The sequence below is a fragment of the Mus musculus genome, chromosome 19, assembly GCF_000001635.26.
Source record: "Mus musculus strain C57BL/6J chromosome 19, GRCm38.p6 C57BL/6J".
Classification (NCBI taxonomy): Eukaryota; Metazoa; Chordata; class Mammalia; order Rodentia; family Muridae; genus Mus; species Mus musculus.
The window spans coordinates 33,770,953-33,787,678 of record NC_000085.6 but is presented as its reverse complement, the minus strand read 5'-3'; the positions used below and the strand labels follow the sequence as shown (position 1 = coordinate 33,787,678).

The following is a 16,726-nucleotide window of genomic DNA, read 5'->3' as shown; positions in this document are numbered from 1 at the left end:
TATCTAAGCTGACTTTTAATTATATCTAAGCTGTTCTTTGTCCCATAGTTTTCTGCTGTATTTATTTTAAAGTTTTTGAGTTCATCTAAGATTCTTATTATATAATATGAAAATTTTCAGTGAAGGAAGGCTGCATATGGACATAAAATATATGCAATAAACTGAGATACACAGTACCATGCCTTTTGCTCCTTCATGAAAATAACTATTTCCCTGCAGGTTTAAAATGCTGTGGCTGCTGAGAACAATGTGCCTTATCCATGTACTTGGAAAAATATTTTGTTTAATTGGACCAAACAAGAATCCTGAATCTAACATGAATGTTGTAAGCTATTCATTTTTAATTTATTTTTTAATTCTTTAATTATTTTTATAGGCCTGGCTTCATCCCCATCCTCGTCTGCCCCACTCGACCGCTCCCCATTCCATACCTCCTCCCCCAGCCCCATCTCCAAAAGGATGCCCCCAGCCCCACCCCACCCCACCAGAACTCCCAACCTCCTAGAGCCTCAAGTCTCCGGAGGGTTAGGTACATCTTCTCTCATTGAGGCCAGACCAGGCAAACCTCGGCTGTATCTGTGTTGGAGGCACCATATCAGCTGGCATATGCTGCCCGGATGGTGTCTCCATGTTGGAGAGATCTCGGCGGTAAGATCAATTGAGGCTTCTGCTCTCTACATGGGGCCCGCCCTCCTCCTCAGCTTCTTCCAACTTTTTCCTAATTCAACCACAGAGGTCCCCGGCTTCTGTCCAGTATATTAATTGGGTGCTGGTACCTGCACCTGATTCTTTCAGCTGCTTGTTGGGATTCTCAGAAAGCAGCCATGCTAGGTTCTTGTCTGCAAGCACACCGCAGCATCAGTAACAGTGTCAGATTCCCTGGCTGCTGCTTGAGCTGGATTCCAATCTGGGCCTCTCACTGAATCTCATTTCTCTCATGTTCTTCTCTATTTTTGTCCCTGCAGTTCCTTCAGGCAGGAACAATTCTGAGTCAGAGCTTTTGACTGTGCGGTGGCAACCCCATTCCTCCACTTGTCCTGCCACTAGAGGTGGATTCTACAAGTTCCCACTCCCCACTGTAGGACTTCATCTACGGTTCCTCCTTTTGAGTTCTGAGAATCTCTCAACTTTCAGGTCTCTGCTACATTCTGGAGGGTCTGCCCCACCTCCTACCTCCCAAGGTTGCCTGTTTCCATTCTTTCTGCTGGCCCTCAGGGCTTCACTCCTGTTCACCTCCCCCCACAATACTTGATCATGTTCCCCTCCTCACTTTTCTGTCTCCTCTCCCTCCCAGCCCCCTCCCACCGTCTGCCCTCAAAACTGCTTTCCTCCCCACTGTGTCCTTCAGCTTGTTAACCTTCTTGAGTCCTCTGTGTTATGTCCTGGGTATTCAATACTTTTTTGGCTAATATCCACGTATTAGTCAGTATATACCACGCATGTCTTTTTGGATCTAAGTTACCTACTCAAGATGAAATTTTCTAATTTGCTTGAAAAACTCATGTTGTCCTCGTTTATAGCTGAGTAGTATTCCATTGTGTAAATTCTCTGTATCCATTTTTCCATTTGTGAGACATCTGGGTTGTTTTCAACTGTTGGCTATCTTAATTAAGGCTGCTATGAACATAGTGTAACACGTGCCCTTGTGGCATGCTCGAGCATCTTTTGGGTATATACCCAAGAGTGGTATTGCTGGGTATTCAGGTAGATCTATCTACAATTTTCTAAGCTATTCTTATCACTAATAAAATTAAATGCATCTGCTTTATCTCTGTGAGTTTATTTGAACCTTTCTAAATGGCTGCATCTCTTACAATCTGAACAGTGACCAGAATGATGACTTAATACCAGGAAGAAATAATTCTATTTTAAGGAACTTGAGAAATGAGTATTTTCAAAATTCATGAAAATCATTATTGCATGTTTTCTCTTGTAGAGTCAGATTATTAAACACTGGGAATATCCAAGTGAAGAATATGAGGTTGTGACTGATGATGGTTACATTCTTCCAATTAACCGAATTCCTCATGGGAAGAACAATGCTAATAGTTCAGGTAAGATCTGAGTGAGATACATACTGAAGCTCTCAGCACCCTGAGGCAAGGACATGCTAAGCTATGACTTACAAAATAGTTACCTCCAAAGTGAGTGATTTCAAAAGAGTAATCAGAGATCCATGGTGCCCATGACTACAACAGGGGCTTAAAGGAACCAAGCTTTCATTGGTCCCTGTGAGAACAAGAATGTGCTTCTACAGAGGTAGCTGAGCCCCTAAATAATTTTCAAGCACACTGCATCTGGGAAATCCTTTTGTTACCTGTTGTGAGTATTCATAGTTTATATTCCAGATGTTAATACATATGATTTGGTCCATTCCTCATATCCACCTAGAAGCCCTTGATGTTCTTAGAGTCCAGTGAATTTTAAAAGAAACTGCATATTAATCTTTAGATGTTTAGCAATTAGTATTTTTGTACATTTGACTCTTGGATTTTTGATAGTATGAACCATTCCTTTTAAATAACTACAAACTATAAAATCTAAAAGATTAACAGATATAGGAAAATTTATGGTTGATGAGGGTGTGGTAGGAAGGAGATCAAAATCCTATAAAAACAACTCTTTTTTGTGTGTGCAGTTCCATATTGATTGACTAACTGACATAAGTGAAATGAAGTCTTAGTACATCCCTGTGTGCTAGTTTCAAAATCTTTTGGTTCCATTATGAATATTTGATTTTCTTGCTTACATTGTCAGTAGACTCTAATGGTGTAAAGCATGTTCATGATTGTTTTTGCAGCCCCAAAGATGGTAGTATTTTGTCTCCCTGGCTTGTTTTCAACTGCTGGTGTATGGGTTTCCAATCCCCCTGACAACAGCCTGGCCTTCATCCTAGCAGATGCTGGGTATGATGTGTGGTTGGGAAACAACAGAGGAAGTACCTGGGCAAAGAAACACGTGACCCTCAACCCAGATTCTAAAGAATTCTGGGCTTTTAGGTAGGGAACAATTCCCTGTGATTTCTACTTTTGTGTTAAAAGAATGTCAAATAGTTTAATGGTTAAATAATTTTGTGGGTCTGAATTGAAGACATTTCACTTAGAATGATTTTAAAAGAATGATTTGGGTAATATAGTTTGGACCTTTGTATTATGATTACTATACCTAATAATTATAATAAAATTGTCATTATAGTCTTCTTGAAATATTAGTCCACTAATAAATCCAGTTAATTTTAAAATTATTCAGTGTGTGTGTGTCTGTGTGTGTGTGTGTATATGTATGTAAATGCTTCAGTTTGTTTGGAGAGGCCAAGAAACAACTTAAGAAAATTTGCTATATACTTTATCCATGTTGGTCCTGGGGATAAAGTCAGTACAACCAGCTTGGTAACAAATGCCTTTACTCACTGAGTTTTATCAAAAGGCTCACCGATGTCTGTATAAACTTGTTTTATTGAAGTAAATTTGATATATTTTTAAAAATGATTTGGAAAACAGACATTTGCCTACAACCATTCTCAATTACTTTTTCTTTAAGCATGCATTCTGATTTTTTTGTGTGTGCATGATTTTGTGTATGAATTATGTAAATATTATCTCATTAATTTGTTTAATCAACTTCCTTTACGTATTCATCTTTATACCTCTAGCAATCTCTCTCTCTCTCTCTCTCTCTCTCTCTCTCTCTCTCTCTCTCTCTCTCTCCCTCCCACCCCCAAGGAACCTTGGCATAGATTTTGCAACCTACTTCCCAATTCTAAATCATATAATGGTCATATGAAGAACCTAGAATTTTTAGAAAATTGACTCTAAAGCAAAAGTGCTCTGAATTATGTCTAACATTTCATTCACTAGGCACATAGCAAAGATATCTTAATTCTGTGCAATGTAAATAACTGTGGACAAATGTCATGGGAAATTTGTAATCACAAAGAAATGGTGATCATAAGGTGGCAACATAGTGAACAAATGGATAGTAATCGATAATTGCCAACACTTTGAGAACCATGTTACCTTTCATATAGATCACATAGAGACATCACTTAAAACAGAAATTATTTGCCTATTAGTTAGTAACTAAATCACTTTTTCTCCATTCTGTTTTCTTGCAGTTATGATGAGATGATAAAATATGACCTTCCAGCCATCATTAATTTCATTCTGGAGAAAACAGGACAAAAGCAAATTTACTATGCTGGCCATTCTCAAGGAACCCTAATCGGTATGCAAGGAAGAACAATGTTGAAGTTGTATGCTGAAGAACAAACATATACATATAATTTACACCACTTGGTAAAACACAGAGAAGCTCTGACATATGATAACAACTGTAGCCTGATTTAAAATGTAAAATGTTGAAATCACAGTATCTATTGCATAAAATATTTAAATTAAGTCCATAATGTGAAGTACTCCTAGGGTTTTCTATACCTAGAAGTTATGAGACTAATCATTGTGTGGTGTGTGTGTGTGTGTGTGTGTGTGTGTGTACTCACGTGAGTGTTCTTTCTCAAATGGCATTATATATATTGAAAATTGGAGTGTCCATTTTCTTAGAAAATGCTCTATGAATCTGTCTCCACTGTCTCATTCAGCTCTTACACAGATTTGATTGAGATTGTTTGGGTTTGTACAAAGAATATACTTTCAAAGGACAAATGTGACCAAGAACAGATGGTCAAGGAAGATATTCTTAACTAATGTATCCATTTTTCCAATTTATAATGTGACAGACAGAATGATTGTAGATAGATAAGTAGATTGATATATAGGTGTGCACCTATACGAGTGGGCCGGCTATTCTACATGGAGGACATGTGAAGGAAAATCATTAAAAATCTAGAGATCGTTAAAATCAATGTGTGATACTTTGTGTAGGTGTCTCTTCCGAGAGTCAGGGAAGACTTTAATGTTTAAGAGTACTGAGTGGATTCTTAATTACGGTCAGCCCCAAATATGTGAAAAACTCTAAGGCCATCTGTAATTCTTTAATTAATGTAAATAAGCTTCCATTGGTGAGAATACAAAACAAATTAAGTACAACAGCGCAGAGAATAAAATGCCAACGTAACAGAATTCCAGAAATTATTAGAGAGATCTCTCAAAGACCAGAGTATGTTTCCTCTTCCAGACTTTTTTTTTTTCTAATGGTAAGTCATAAACAGCATCATTCACAGTAAGTGGTGGGGGGGAGATGCAAATTGAAGAGATGAGTAAATTAAGGGAAATCTTCAGGAACGAGTTTAAATGTCTGCAAAAAGCAAACATAATCTCTGTTGAAAAAAACATATCTATGCAGAAAATGTTAAGAATGGAGAACAACAACTACATAATTTGTGTTTATATTCATATGTATTATTTCTTTCAGCTCTGGGGGCATTTGCAACAAATCAAGAACTGGCTGAAAAGATTAAACTCAGCATTTTAATAGCTCCAATTCATACTGTTAAATATGTCAAAGGTTCTGGGCGCCTTCCAGCTTATTTTACTCCAACGGCTTTCAAGGTTTGTGATGAAGTCAAAGTGGTGGTATACTTACACTTTTCCAAACAAGTTTGCTAAGGAAGAGATCTACCAGTACAGTCTTTTGCCCATTCACCCACACCTCCTCCCTTGATGGCTGCAGAAAGTCTCTCCTCAAAGTTTGCCAGTCTGCACTTTGTCCAATGCACTCTCCTTAGGATGGATATATTTTTAATATTTATTCTTCTTCATATTAATTTATATTTTATTTTTGACAATTTTATACATTAGAACTATACCGACATCATTCCCATCCCTTCCTATTCTCTTCCAATTCCTCTGTGCCCCTTCCCTTGCAAGTTCATGACTGTCTCCTTCAGTATCACCATTACACATACATGTACATACTAAGTTCATTCAGTGTTGCTTCTATGTATGTACATAATTTTAGGGATGATCATTTTGTACCAGATAATGTTTTGGAATATTTCCTAATGTAATTTTTTTTTAAACCTAGTTTTCGAGTTTTCTATAACTGTCTCCAAACAGAGGCAGAACTACTTATTCATTTTTAAATTGGTAAAGATATAATTTGTCAAAAAAATCCATAGCCCTATTGTATTTGTGTCACTCACTTTATTACCACAAAGTATTCCCATATCATTCTACTAATAAATATAGAGTGCCAGAATATAAGGTTTCAGAAATCTAATTTTGCACTCTAGGCTACTTACAGTCTAATCATTGATAAATATTTGATTACTGTGCTGCTTAGACACAATCTTATCTCAACCCTTCAGTATTCCTGAATCTTTCCAGTTCCATTGCCTCGCCTTGAGTTTGTCTTCTCAACTACATGTGCAGTTCACAGAGAGCTGAAACATAGAGAAGACTCTATAAAGATCTTTGAATTTTACTTCCTTCTCCTTGGATGGAAACTTCAGCTGCCTTGGACTTTTCCAAATCTCCTTTGTTTAAAAAATTAAAAAGCTGGGAATTATCTTTGGGTAACAGATGTGCAACATTAACACTCAGCTAGTTAGAGTCATATTTTTCATGTTACACTCTCTCACAGCCTAATATGTGCTCTTTGAGAACTCCTGTTTTGTATGCATTTTGTGTGTGTGTTTCAACATCTGACATCATTCCTACATGAAGCTGCCGCTGTCTCCTTCCCCCCAGCATCTCTAATCACCAGTGTGTCTACTAAGGCTGTTGATCTTAGTCATTTCACCTAGATGGAATTATGTGCTTTGGGGTCCCCTGTCTTGGCTATCTCAGTTGGTGTAAATATCGTTAGTTCATCTATAGTGTAGCATTACAGGGACCTCTTCTGTGAAAGAATTGTAATCTCTTGTGTAAATGTAAGACATTCAGTTAATTTGTATACCACCACTGACAGAGTTTTCAGTGTTTTTTTCTGGTTTGCTCATTTGCAAGTTTTTCTGTGGACATGTTTTCATTTTATGCTAAGCATACTTCAAAATATAGTCATTTCTATACAGAGTTTACTTTAATAGGTCCACCAGGCATTAACTCTGAGTAAGCCCTCCACAATAAAGAAACAGAAAAATTGTTGTCACCCCATGATGTTCAGGATTCTCAGAATTTTTCATTCAATTTCAACGGATTAAAAATAAATCTAGCACACTTCAACCAATCATGTAGTGAATAATGATCCAAGCCAATCCACCTTTCAGCAGCACACAGTAGTTTAGTCTTATGTCTCACTTCCTATAAACATCATGCTTCTATCAGACAACATACTTTCTCACACTAAAAGGTGCTCTTCACATTTATCAATTTCAGATTGTTTTTGGTGAAAAAGAATTCTTCCCTACCAAAGTTTTCAGTAGGCTGTCTCAACATGTGTGCGATATTAAGTTGGTTGATGCTGGATGCGCTACTGTACTGGGCTCACTGACTGGATATTCTCCAGAGCAATTAAATACGGTAGGCATTGTTTTCTTTCAAATTCATCGTGTGTGTGTGTTTGTGTGTGTGTGTGTGTGTGTGTGTGTGTGTGTGTGTGTGTGTGTATGTTGCTAAGATAAAAACTGTATCTGGTAAATTAATTTCAATTCATTTTGTTTATTTGTTTTTGTTTTTCATTTAATTCATTTAGTCTGGTACATATGAAAATGAAAGTTTGCTTTGCATACTTGCTTTCCAAGTTCTCACCATAAGAGCACAGGTCTGTTGTCCACCAGTTATGAGTAAAGAGCTGAGTATCAGGATGGATGACTTTCATCTTTTCTTCTACTCGGTTCAGTGAATGCATCTGCTGTCATTCATCAAGTAACTGATCACCCATTTCAGCACTTGTACTCTAAAATTAAGAATAGGTCCATGTAATCTACCACATACAATATGGATTCTATTAACAAAAAAGAAATTCTTTAATACATGAGAAGTAAATGATTAGATTTTCTAACATCTAAGCTTTTCTAAATCTTCTACCTTCATAGCAAATCACATCCTTTGAATAACATAACAGCAAAACATACAAAATATGTATGTACTGTTAAAAAAATATTAGAGTCAACTCTTGTGAGAAGCTCACACCATACTTTTGGTGTGAGTACTATTTCTACTTAACAAAACTCAGTGGTGAGCCCTGAAACCATAAACATGCAAGTAATATTATATGGCTTGTGAAGGTTGTATTTATATATTAGGAATGTGCAACAATTTAAAAAAATACTTTATAGTTCACAGATTTTAGAGAATGTAAAGGAGTATAAGTGGTAACATTGGAGAGCAGAGAAAGTGAAAATGATATAATTGTATTTGTGTCTCAAAAAATTAAAAATGAAAACCTTTCTTATTGTAACAATAATATGTAGATTCCATATTGCAGTCAAAATCAAGACTTCCATTATAAACTGGACATAAATAGCTTTTATCTTTTACTTTGTGTGAGTGAGTGTTTTACTTGTATTCATGTTTGTTCACATTCTGATGCACACAGGGGTCATAGAATGCCCATGAACTGGAGCAATCGGTGTCTGTGAGCCTCCATAAGAGTGCTCAGAATTGAATGTGGGTCCTTTGCAAAAACCACTGTTCTTTTTATATGGAAGTAATACAGCCTCACTCTTTTGAAAGAAATTGTTTCTGTGGAAGGAAATTAAATGCTGACAAATGTACTTTGTATCTTATTTTCTCCTAGAGCCGTGTTGATGTGTACATAACACACAGTCTAGCTGAATCATCAGTTCAAATTCTTATACATTATGGTCAGGTAAAAATATGTCTCTTTTCTTCCTTCTAATTTTGAGACTCTCCTCCTTAGTAAGTTTCAAAAAATCTTTCTTCAGTTGTCTTTGTGATAAGGGTATTCAATTCCCAAGTGTTAGTTTACAGGGACTTACTGGTGCATAAAACCTTTGTAAAAAAATAAAATAAAATAAAATGTCAAAAAAGCAGAATGGTCATTTTATCCTAAAAGAGAATGACTTTCTATTCCAATCAGCAAATCTATGTACATGCATTAGTTATCCAAGTAGCATCAACTTTACTAAATAATTTCCCAGAACTGATTGAAGATGAAAATCTAAGTACCCTTGAGGTCTATGAACAAACTTCGATAACTTGTATACCTACATATTCTCCTATGTGTCAGCCAAAAAATTGTGGATAGAACCAGGTGATTCTACTCATGTTATTTGACAAGAGGTAAACTGCTACCTAAACAGGGAGCAAGTCATCTTAGAAAGTGTTATGTTTCTTTGTTTTGTTTTGCTTTTCAATTCTGCTCAAAGATCTATCACGTAATTCTATACATTCATGTTATGTGTCTTAATGGTATGAAAAATTTTATTTTATTATCCCATTATCAATAAATCAGAATGCTGTACATCCTGAGATATTTTGCTTTAAATTACTTTGTTGACAAAATTCTAATCTGGATACTGCAACTCCCTTAACATTGGTTTCTGTTATTTACTCCTGATCATTATAACCGCTTAAGTTTTTCTAATTTTAGACATAAATAATATTCAGCATAACACTACCTTAACATTTTCTGAAAACTTTTGTATTATGTAAAATTAAAGAACAATTATGTAAATGAAATTATATATGAAGGGTACAAATTTTATTACATCAAATATTAATCCAAAGAGCAACTAAATTACTCTGAAGTATAGTTTGAATTCATTTGAATTAGAGAGTAGTAAAGTAACTTTTACAAGTACTAATGTGAGATTATACATTTTATTCTTCTTATACGCATTGATTTAAATTCTTATAGTTAAACACATTAGATAATTAAACAATTATAAGATGAGATTGACTACATACTACTAAAACTAAATATAACATAAAATGATACAACACTGCATTAATAACTAAACTTTTATCATTCATGAATGATATTTTTCAGCTTCTTATCGACTTTTCTTGCTGTCAAATACATACTAATTGATATGGTTTAAGTATTATTAAAATGGTGGTAAAATATATTTTGTTTGAGGTGTTATAAAAGTAAAAATATTTTCAAGGTCCTTTTTATACTTACTCATAAAATGTGTAAATCTCTAGGACTTAAATTTGGTACCCATTGATTTATCATTACACTACTATCATTAAGATAGAAAATGTACTGGATTTATCTGGGCCAATGTGTCATTACTGTAAAACGAGGCAATAGAACTCAATAAATGTTGATTCTATCATAAGTTTTTGTAATTAATGATATGTTTTCTCTGTATTTTAGGCAATTAGAAGTGGTGTATTTCAGGCTTATGATTGGGGAAGTCCATCTCTGAATATGCAGCACTACAATCAGGTAAGTCTCTTCTCCCAGATTTAATGATATGGCCCTTACAAAAGGTATATAATCTAAGAAATGTAAACCTTGATTTTAAATAAGTCTTTGGAATATTTCATTTTTCTTTGAAAGAGGGACTATACAGAACTTTGAGAGGAATCAAAATGTATATCATTATTTTGTGTATAGTTATACAATGACAATATTCTGCCTAACACATCATGTGACTCTCACAAAATTATGTGGGATTTATCAGACACTTATTGATAGAGTCATTTCATATGTAGAGATCTAGATTCAGAGAACTTGGGACCTTTATGATATCAAGCTTGGATGACAGATCAATATAATAGGGGGTGGGACATAGCAGTAACCTCAGGATTCAGGATACTGAGAGGGGAGGATTCTGCCAAGAAAGCAGCATAGACTACATAGATAGTAGCTGTGACAAAACTAAAGTAAGCAAATATATAAAAATAAGATTACTTTTACCTGAGAAAGGCTGAGATCAGTGATTACTATGGATATAAGAAATGTGTCATTCTCATCCTGTCACAGATGAGAATGAGCCATAAAAAGTTTGTTATTTTTGTTAATGTTTTGTTGAATTTGTTAAGTTTCTTTATTAACACATTGGTCTTTGTCATTTTCGGTCAGACTACTCCTCCTGTATACAATGTGGAAGACATGAAGGTTCCAACTGCCATGTTTAGTGGTTTAAAAGATTTTTTGTCTAACCCAGAAGATGTTGCAAATTTGGTACCCAAAATCTCCAACCTCACATACCATAAGATTATTTCTGATTTTAGTCATCTTGATTTTATAACAGGATTAAATGCTAGGGAAGAGGTTTCTGAGGAAATTTTAACAATTCTTAGAAAATATGATGGTGACATACAGATTTAGCTTTTGCATGTTTTTAAACGTTTCTGAAAGTCTCTTGCTGTTATAAGTGCAAATATTGTCTTGTTTGGCATTTTCCTCCTTAATTATCTTTTTTTTTGAAAGCTATTGGTTTATTTGTTGCAGTAGTGAAATCTATGACCATCAAGAGAATATTTCATCTTGTGACTGTTTTAAATTAATCTAAGTTCATATATTTTTGAAGTGATTTTTCCTGAATAAAAGACTTGCTTTTAATTTACAGTAATGAAATCCTAATATACTGATAAAGAAAGAGGCCTGGCCCATTTGTGATATCAGACATGATGCTGTCGGAAGAACAGATCAGAACACATTTCATACATTAGAACCAAGGCTATAGAAGGACAGGTAATCTTGTTGCTTAGATCACACAACTCTTAGTGACTAGTCTAAATTCAAACTTTCCATCACAACAAAGGTGTGGATCAGCCACTGTTGAATAAGTCACTTATGTCAGTATTCTCTGGCATGAGGGAAAGAGGAAATATTTAAAGTGATGTAAGATATTTAAAATTATCCACAGAATTGATCATTCATTCCCTGTAAAATAGAGTATTTTGAACTTTCTTTGCAACACAAAGTGACCACAAATTCAAACACACAATTTTAATTTTATTATTAAAATTTTAATCTAATTCTTATCTTTTTAATCCTAAAGTAATAATTCTGGGCATAGTTTAAACAATATAAAGAGTAACCATGCCCAGTCTCAAATGTATTATTCTTGCAATATTCTCCATGATTATAAAGATGTGTGTGTGTGTGTCTGTGCATGTGCACATGTGCACATGTATGTTAAGTTCCTTGTATTCCACGTTTGTGTAGGTCTTTTAACTAATTATATATTGGACTTTTGTGAAAGGCCTTTTCCCATCTATTGATGTTCACATAATTACTGTCTTTCGTCCATTTATGGGATCATGTATTACATTTATTGGCTTGGAATATGTCAAATTTTCCCTGTAGTATTTCTGAAATAAAGCCAAATTATTAATAAATGGTTTTATGTTTCTTAAAAGTATTTTTATTCTTCTTTAATACATTACAAAATAACTGCAGTTTCCACTCCCTCCACCCCTTCTAGTACCCTGCTCCTATCTACCTTCTTCCCGTTTCACTTCTCTTCCATTGTCCTTCAGAAACGTTCTGGCCTCTCAAGGCTTCACAAGTGACAGTAAGACTAGGCACATAAGACAGAGAAAGAGAATGGATTTGGTGGGTGGACTTGGGGCAGGTGGAAATGAGAAGAAGAAGGATCAGGAGAGGAAGAGAATGGAAGGATAGATCACAGGGAGAAACAAGTGGAGTTGGAGGCATTTGAGGAGACAAGGTAGAAACTTAGTGCAGTGGGAATCTACAGGGATCTACAAGGATGTCCCTAGCACTGGGGAATTGCCACGGACTGGCCTCAGTTGGGGTCCCCCCTTTATCTGAGGGAGAAAATCCAGGTTCCAGATAGGTGGGCAAGGAGTTGGAGACAAAAAGGGTGACACACTTGGACACAAGGGAGTGCATTATCTGAATGAATTTGTCTCAAAGCGAGCACCAGTCATATAAGTGACTTTTACATAAAACAAAGGAATGCATACAAAAAGCTAAGAGGAACCAACTGGGATAAAAAAAATCAACGTTAGCAACCAGGATCAAAAGCAGTCCCACATAAGGTCAGCTTAATCTTAAAAGACAGGGGCAGGGGCTTCATGTCCTGGCCATTGTTCCAATTCTAATCTATTGTATAGTCCACCTTCCCCCTAGGCCATTGTAAATTCCTGTGTATGGGTGTAACTCAGCTACCTATAGTTCTAAGTATTTACTTTAATTCCTTCTTAAATCACAACCTTCCTTCTTCCTAGATAATTAATTGTAAATTCCTGTGTAGGGCAGTGACTCAGCTATCCATGCCCTGGGTCTGCTGAAGGACTGCCTAGGATTGGTGAAGAATCTAACTTAACTATATGTCAAAATCAATACTTAGAGGCACTTATAGTAAAGCAACATTGAGGGAAAGCAAGGACAGATTTGGAGCATTCTTTACAGGATGCCACGGTTCTAGGATGTTGTGTCCGGCCAGTGGCTCACATGTCTGGGTTCTAGTCTGGAAAGGCATCTTGGAAACCTGGAAGAGAAGAGGGGGGACTAGTCGGAGGGAGAGAGAGAGAGAGAGAGAGAGAGAGAGAGAGAGAGAGAGAGAGAGAGAGAGAGAGAGAGAGAGAGATATGGAACCAAGACAAGCTGACAAGCAGTCTGATCAAGGTTCAATTTTAATGTCAGCAAACACACTTTATAAAGAAGAGGGGAGGCCCATCCCTAGCCATGCAAAGTTCCTTTGAAGTAGACAGATCAACCTTCTAGTGGGACTGGAAAAGATAACAGTTTGGTGCTAACTCCAGAAAATCTCAGAGGAGAACCAGTTTGGCCTCAGGCAGGTTGGGCCTCAGGCAGGTAGTGGCACATCAAAGGAGCAGTACAGCAGGTGGCTCCACTTAGGCAGCAGATGGTCACAGCCAGCCTTACTAGGCTGGAAAGAGGTAACACCATGAGACTAAGTTTTTTTGAACTTTTCACCTTGGGACTCCATCCAGGCTTTTGGGCCTGTCACTGGGTTCACTACTGGAGTGGATGTGGCAGAGGATATGGAGCCAGACCCTGCCATCTTCTGTAACAAGCCAAGGATTTTTCCAGTGATGCACTGGGAAATGAAGTCTGTTGCCATGCAAGAGGAGCTGTAGTGGGCAACTAAACTCCCTGTAGATAGCACACCAGTTTTCATGGCTATAGTAGGTGAATCCTGGAAAGGCATGGCCCCAGAAAATTGTGTCCCGGGACTGCTTCTTGATGCTGTTGCGCCTTCTCATATTAATCAAGCTGTATTTCCCATTTTTCTGACATGGTGTGATTGGGCAAAGACTCTTTCTGCTTATACTCTGATATGTCAGATTCCCATGTATTAGCCCGCCCTATTGTGTACAAATTCCTGCAGATCAACATGAAGATGAACTTTTATGAACTAATGCTGTTTAAATATGTTATAGAATTCCTGATATGATTCAAATAATTTAGGAAGTTAGGCAACTTAAAGAGATAGTTTGTCTTGCCAGAAAGATATAATAAAGTTGAAAATAGAGTAAAATGTGCTACCTCCTCATAGAATAGTAAGTAAAGGCTGCATGAAAAGTAATAGATTAAGCTTTTATGTGTGGCAACCAGGTAAAATTCAGTAGGAAGACAAATAGGCTTGGAGCATTTAGTGATCAATCAAATATTCATTTTAGGTCAGGTCCAAGGATGAAAAATAAAATAAGTAAGGCCAAAATCTGGGAGTGGGTAATTCTATTTTAAAAACCTACTATTTTGAACTTACAAAATGAGCTCATGAAGGAAAAGATAGATAAATCTGCTGCTTTGAACTTATAACCAACAATTCTGCTTTAACTCTCTTGTGTAACATTTTATTTATTGTCGAGTGAGGTAATTATACTCATTTCTTTGTGTGTGTGTGTACATGTGTGTAAAAATATATGCACCAGACTACTTCTTAAGAGGAAAATAATTTATATCATAGTTTTATAAGACAAAATGCTATGCTAACCACCCTCGAAAGAGAAGATGCAAAGTTGTATCAAGTGTACAAGTACATGTTAGCATTTGCTGTAAGATTTTTGCTACATTTTTCTGTTAGTATTTCTTTCTAATTAATTATTGGACCTCTTCATGAAGTTTGGTCCCTAATGCATTTCATTTGAATGCTTTGAAGATATCCTACACATTTGTACTTAGTTTGTTTACAGAAAAACTACCTCTAGAACTTCTTTTTACCCTCGAAAGTCAAGGCTTCTTACATTATAACTCTATGTACAACAAAATTCAACATGTTTTGATAAAACTGATTATCAAAATGCTTCTAAACAAACCAGACAGACATATTGTTTTAAAAAGTACATTTAGAGTCATTAATCTTTTTTTTTTCTTTTCATGACACAACAAGGAACATTTGGAGAAGAAATATATAGGAGGGAGCATTTTGGCAGGTGATATGACAAATGAAGTTCAGAAGTTATTTGAGAACCAAGTCAATCTTAAGAGATTTGTTGTTTTCTTTTTTTATTTTTTTTATTGGTTATTTTATTTATTTACATTTCAAATGTTATACCCCTTCCCAGTTTCCCCTCCACACCTTCCCTTCCCCATCCTCCTTCCCGGTTTCTATGGGGGTGCTCTCTCACCCAACCACCCCTTCTGCCTCATTGCCTTAATATTCCCCTGTGCTGGGGCACCTAACCTTCACAGGACCAAGGGCCTCCCCTTCCACTGATCCCATATAAGGCCATCATCTGCTACATATGCAGCTGGAGCCATGGGTCCCTTCATGTGTTGGTGGTGTCCATTGGTTGGTGGTTTAGTCCCTGGGAGCTCTGGGGGTCCTGTTGATTGATATTGTTGTTCTTCCTATGAGGTTGCAAAGCCCTTTCCCTAACTCCTCTGTTGGGGTCCCCATGCTCAGGCCAATGGTTGCCTGTAAACATCCACATCCATATTGGCAAGGCTCTGGCAGAGACTCTCAGGAGACAGCTATATCAGGCTTCTGTCAGCAAGCACTTCTTGGCACCAGCAATACTGTCTGGGTTTAGTGTCTGTGTATAGGATGGAGCCCAGGTGGGGAAATAGCTGGACCGCCTTTGCTTCAGTCTCTGATCCACACTTTGTCCCCCTATTTCCTTCAGACAGAAGCAATTCTTGGTTAATAATTTTGAGATGAGTTGGTGGCCCTATCCTTCAACCAGGGGCTGTGCCTAACCTCTGGATATTGTCTCTACAGGTTCTTTCTCCCCTTTGTTGGGTATTTCAGCTAATATCATGCCTGTTGGGTCCTGGGAAACTCTTGCTTTCCTAGTACCTGGGACTTGCTGGTGGCTACCTCTAGTTCCCCATCCCCCATTGCTACACACCTCTGTTCAACTTCCTGACCCTCTGCACATCTCCCACTCCTGATTTTGCCTGCCTTTTCCCCTCCACCTCCTCTATTCCCCCAAAATCCTATTCTTCCCCTACCTCCCCTGATTATTTTGTAACACCTTTTAAGTAATACTGAAGCATCCAGCTTGGTCTTTCTTCTTCTTGAGCTTCATATGGTCTGTGAGTTGTGTCATGGGTATTCCGAGATTATTTGCTAATATTCACTTATCACTGAGTACATACCATGCCTGTTCTTTTGTGAGTGGGTTACCTCATTTGGAATGATATTTTCTAGTTCCATCCATTTGCCTAAGAATTTCACAAAGTCATTGTTTTTAATAGCTGAGGAGTACTCCATTGTGTAAATGTACCTCATTTTCTGTTTCCATTCCTCTGTTGAAGGACATCTAGGTTGTTTCCAGCTTCTGGCTATTATAAATAAGGCTGCCACAAACATAGTGGAGCATGTGTCATTGTTATATGTTGGAGCATCTTCTGGCTATATGCCCAGGAATGGTATAGCTGGGTCCTCAGGTAGTATTATGTCCAGTTTTCTGAGGGACCATCAAACTGATTTCCAGAGTGGTTGTACCAGATTGCAATCTCACCA

At 36.8% G+C, this 16,726-nt stretch overlaps 1 protein-coding gene across 1 annotated transcript; it reads left to right on the top strand.

Moving 5' to 3' along the window:
* The first annotated feature begins 226 nt into the window (after positions 1 to 226).
* Positions 227 to 11,642, top strand: Lipo1 (lipase, member O1). The gene is made up of 9 exons (NM_001323065.1): positions 227 to 325; positions 1,937 to 2,054; positions 2,801 to 2,999; positions 4,115 to 4,224; positions 5,371 to 5,507; positions 7,275 to 7,418; positions 8,638 to 8,709; positions 10,186 to 10,257; positions 10,897 to 11,642. The coding sequence occupies exons 1-9, from the start codon at positions 227 to 229 to the stop codon at positions 11,143 to 11,145; spliced, it is 1,200 nt and encodes a 399-aa protein (NP_001309994.1). The 3' UTR covers positions 11,146 to 11,642.
* The last annotated feature ends 5,084 nt before the right edge of the window (positions 11,643 to 16,726 follow it).

Excerpts from the sequence above, each read along its gene's own strand:
- Lipo1 (NM_001323065.1), top strand. The coding sequence starts at position 227 with ATGCTGTGGCTGCTGAGAACAATGTGCCTTATCCATGTACTTGGAAAA. Across the intron at positions 5,508-7,274 it reads TTACTCCAACGGCTTTCAAG|ATTGTTTTTGGTGAAAAAGA; the intron begins GTTTGTGATGAA and ends TATCAATTTCAG. Across the intron at positions 7,419-8,637 it reads CTCCAGAGCAATTAAATACG|AGCCGTGTTGATGTGTACAT; the intron begins GTAGGCATTGTT and ends ATTTTCTCCTAG.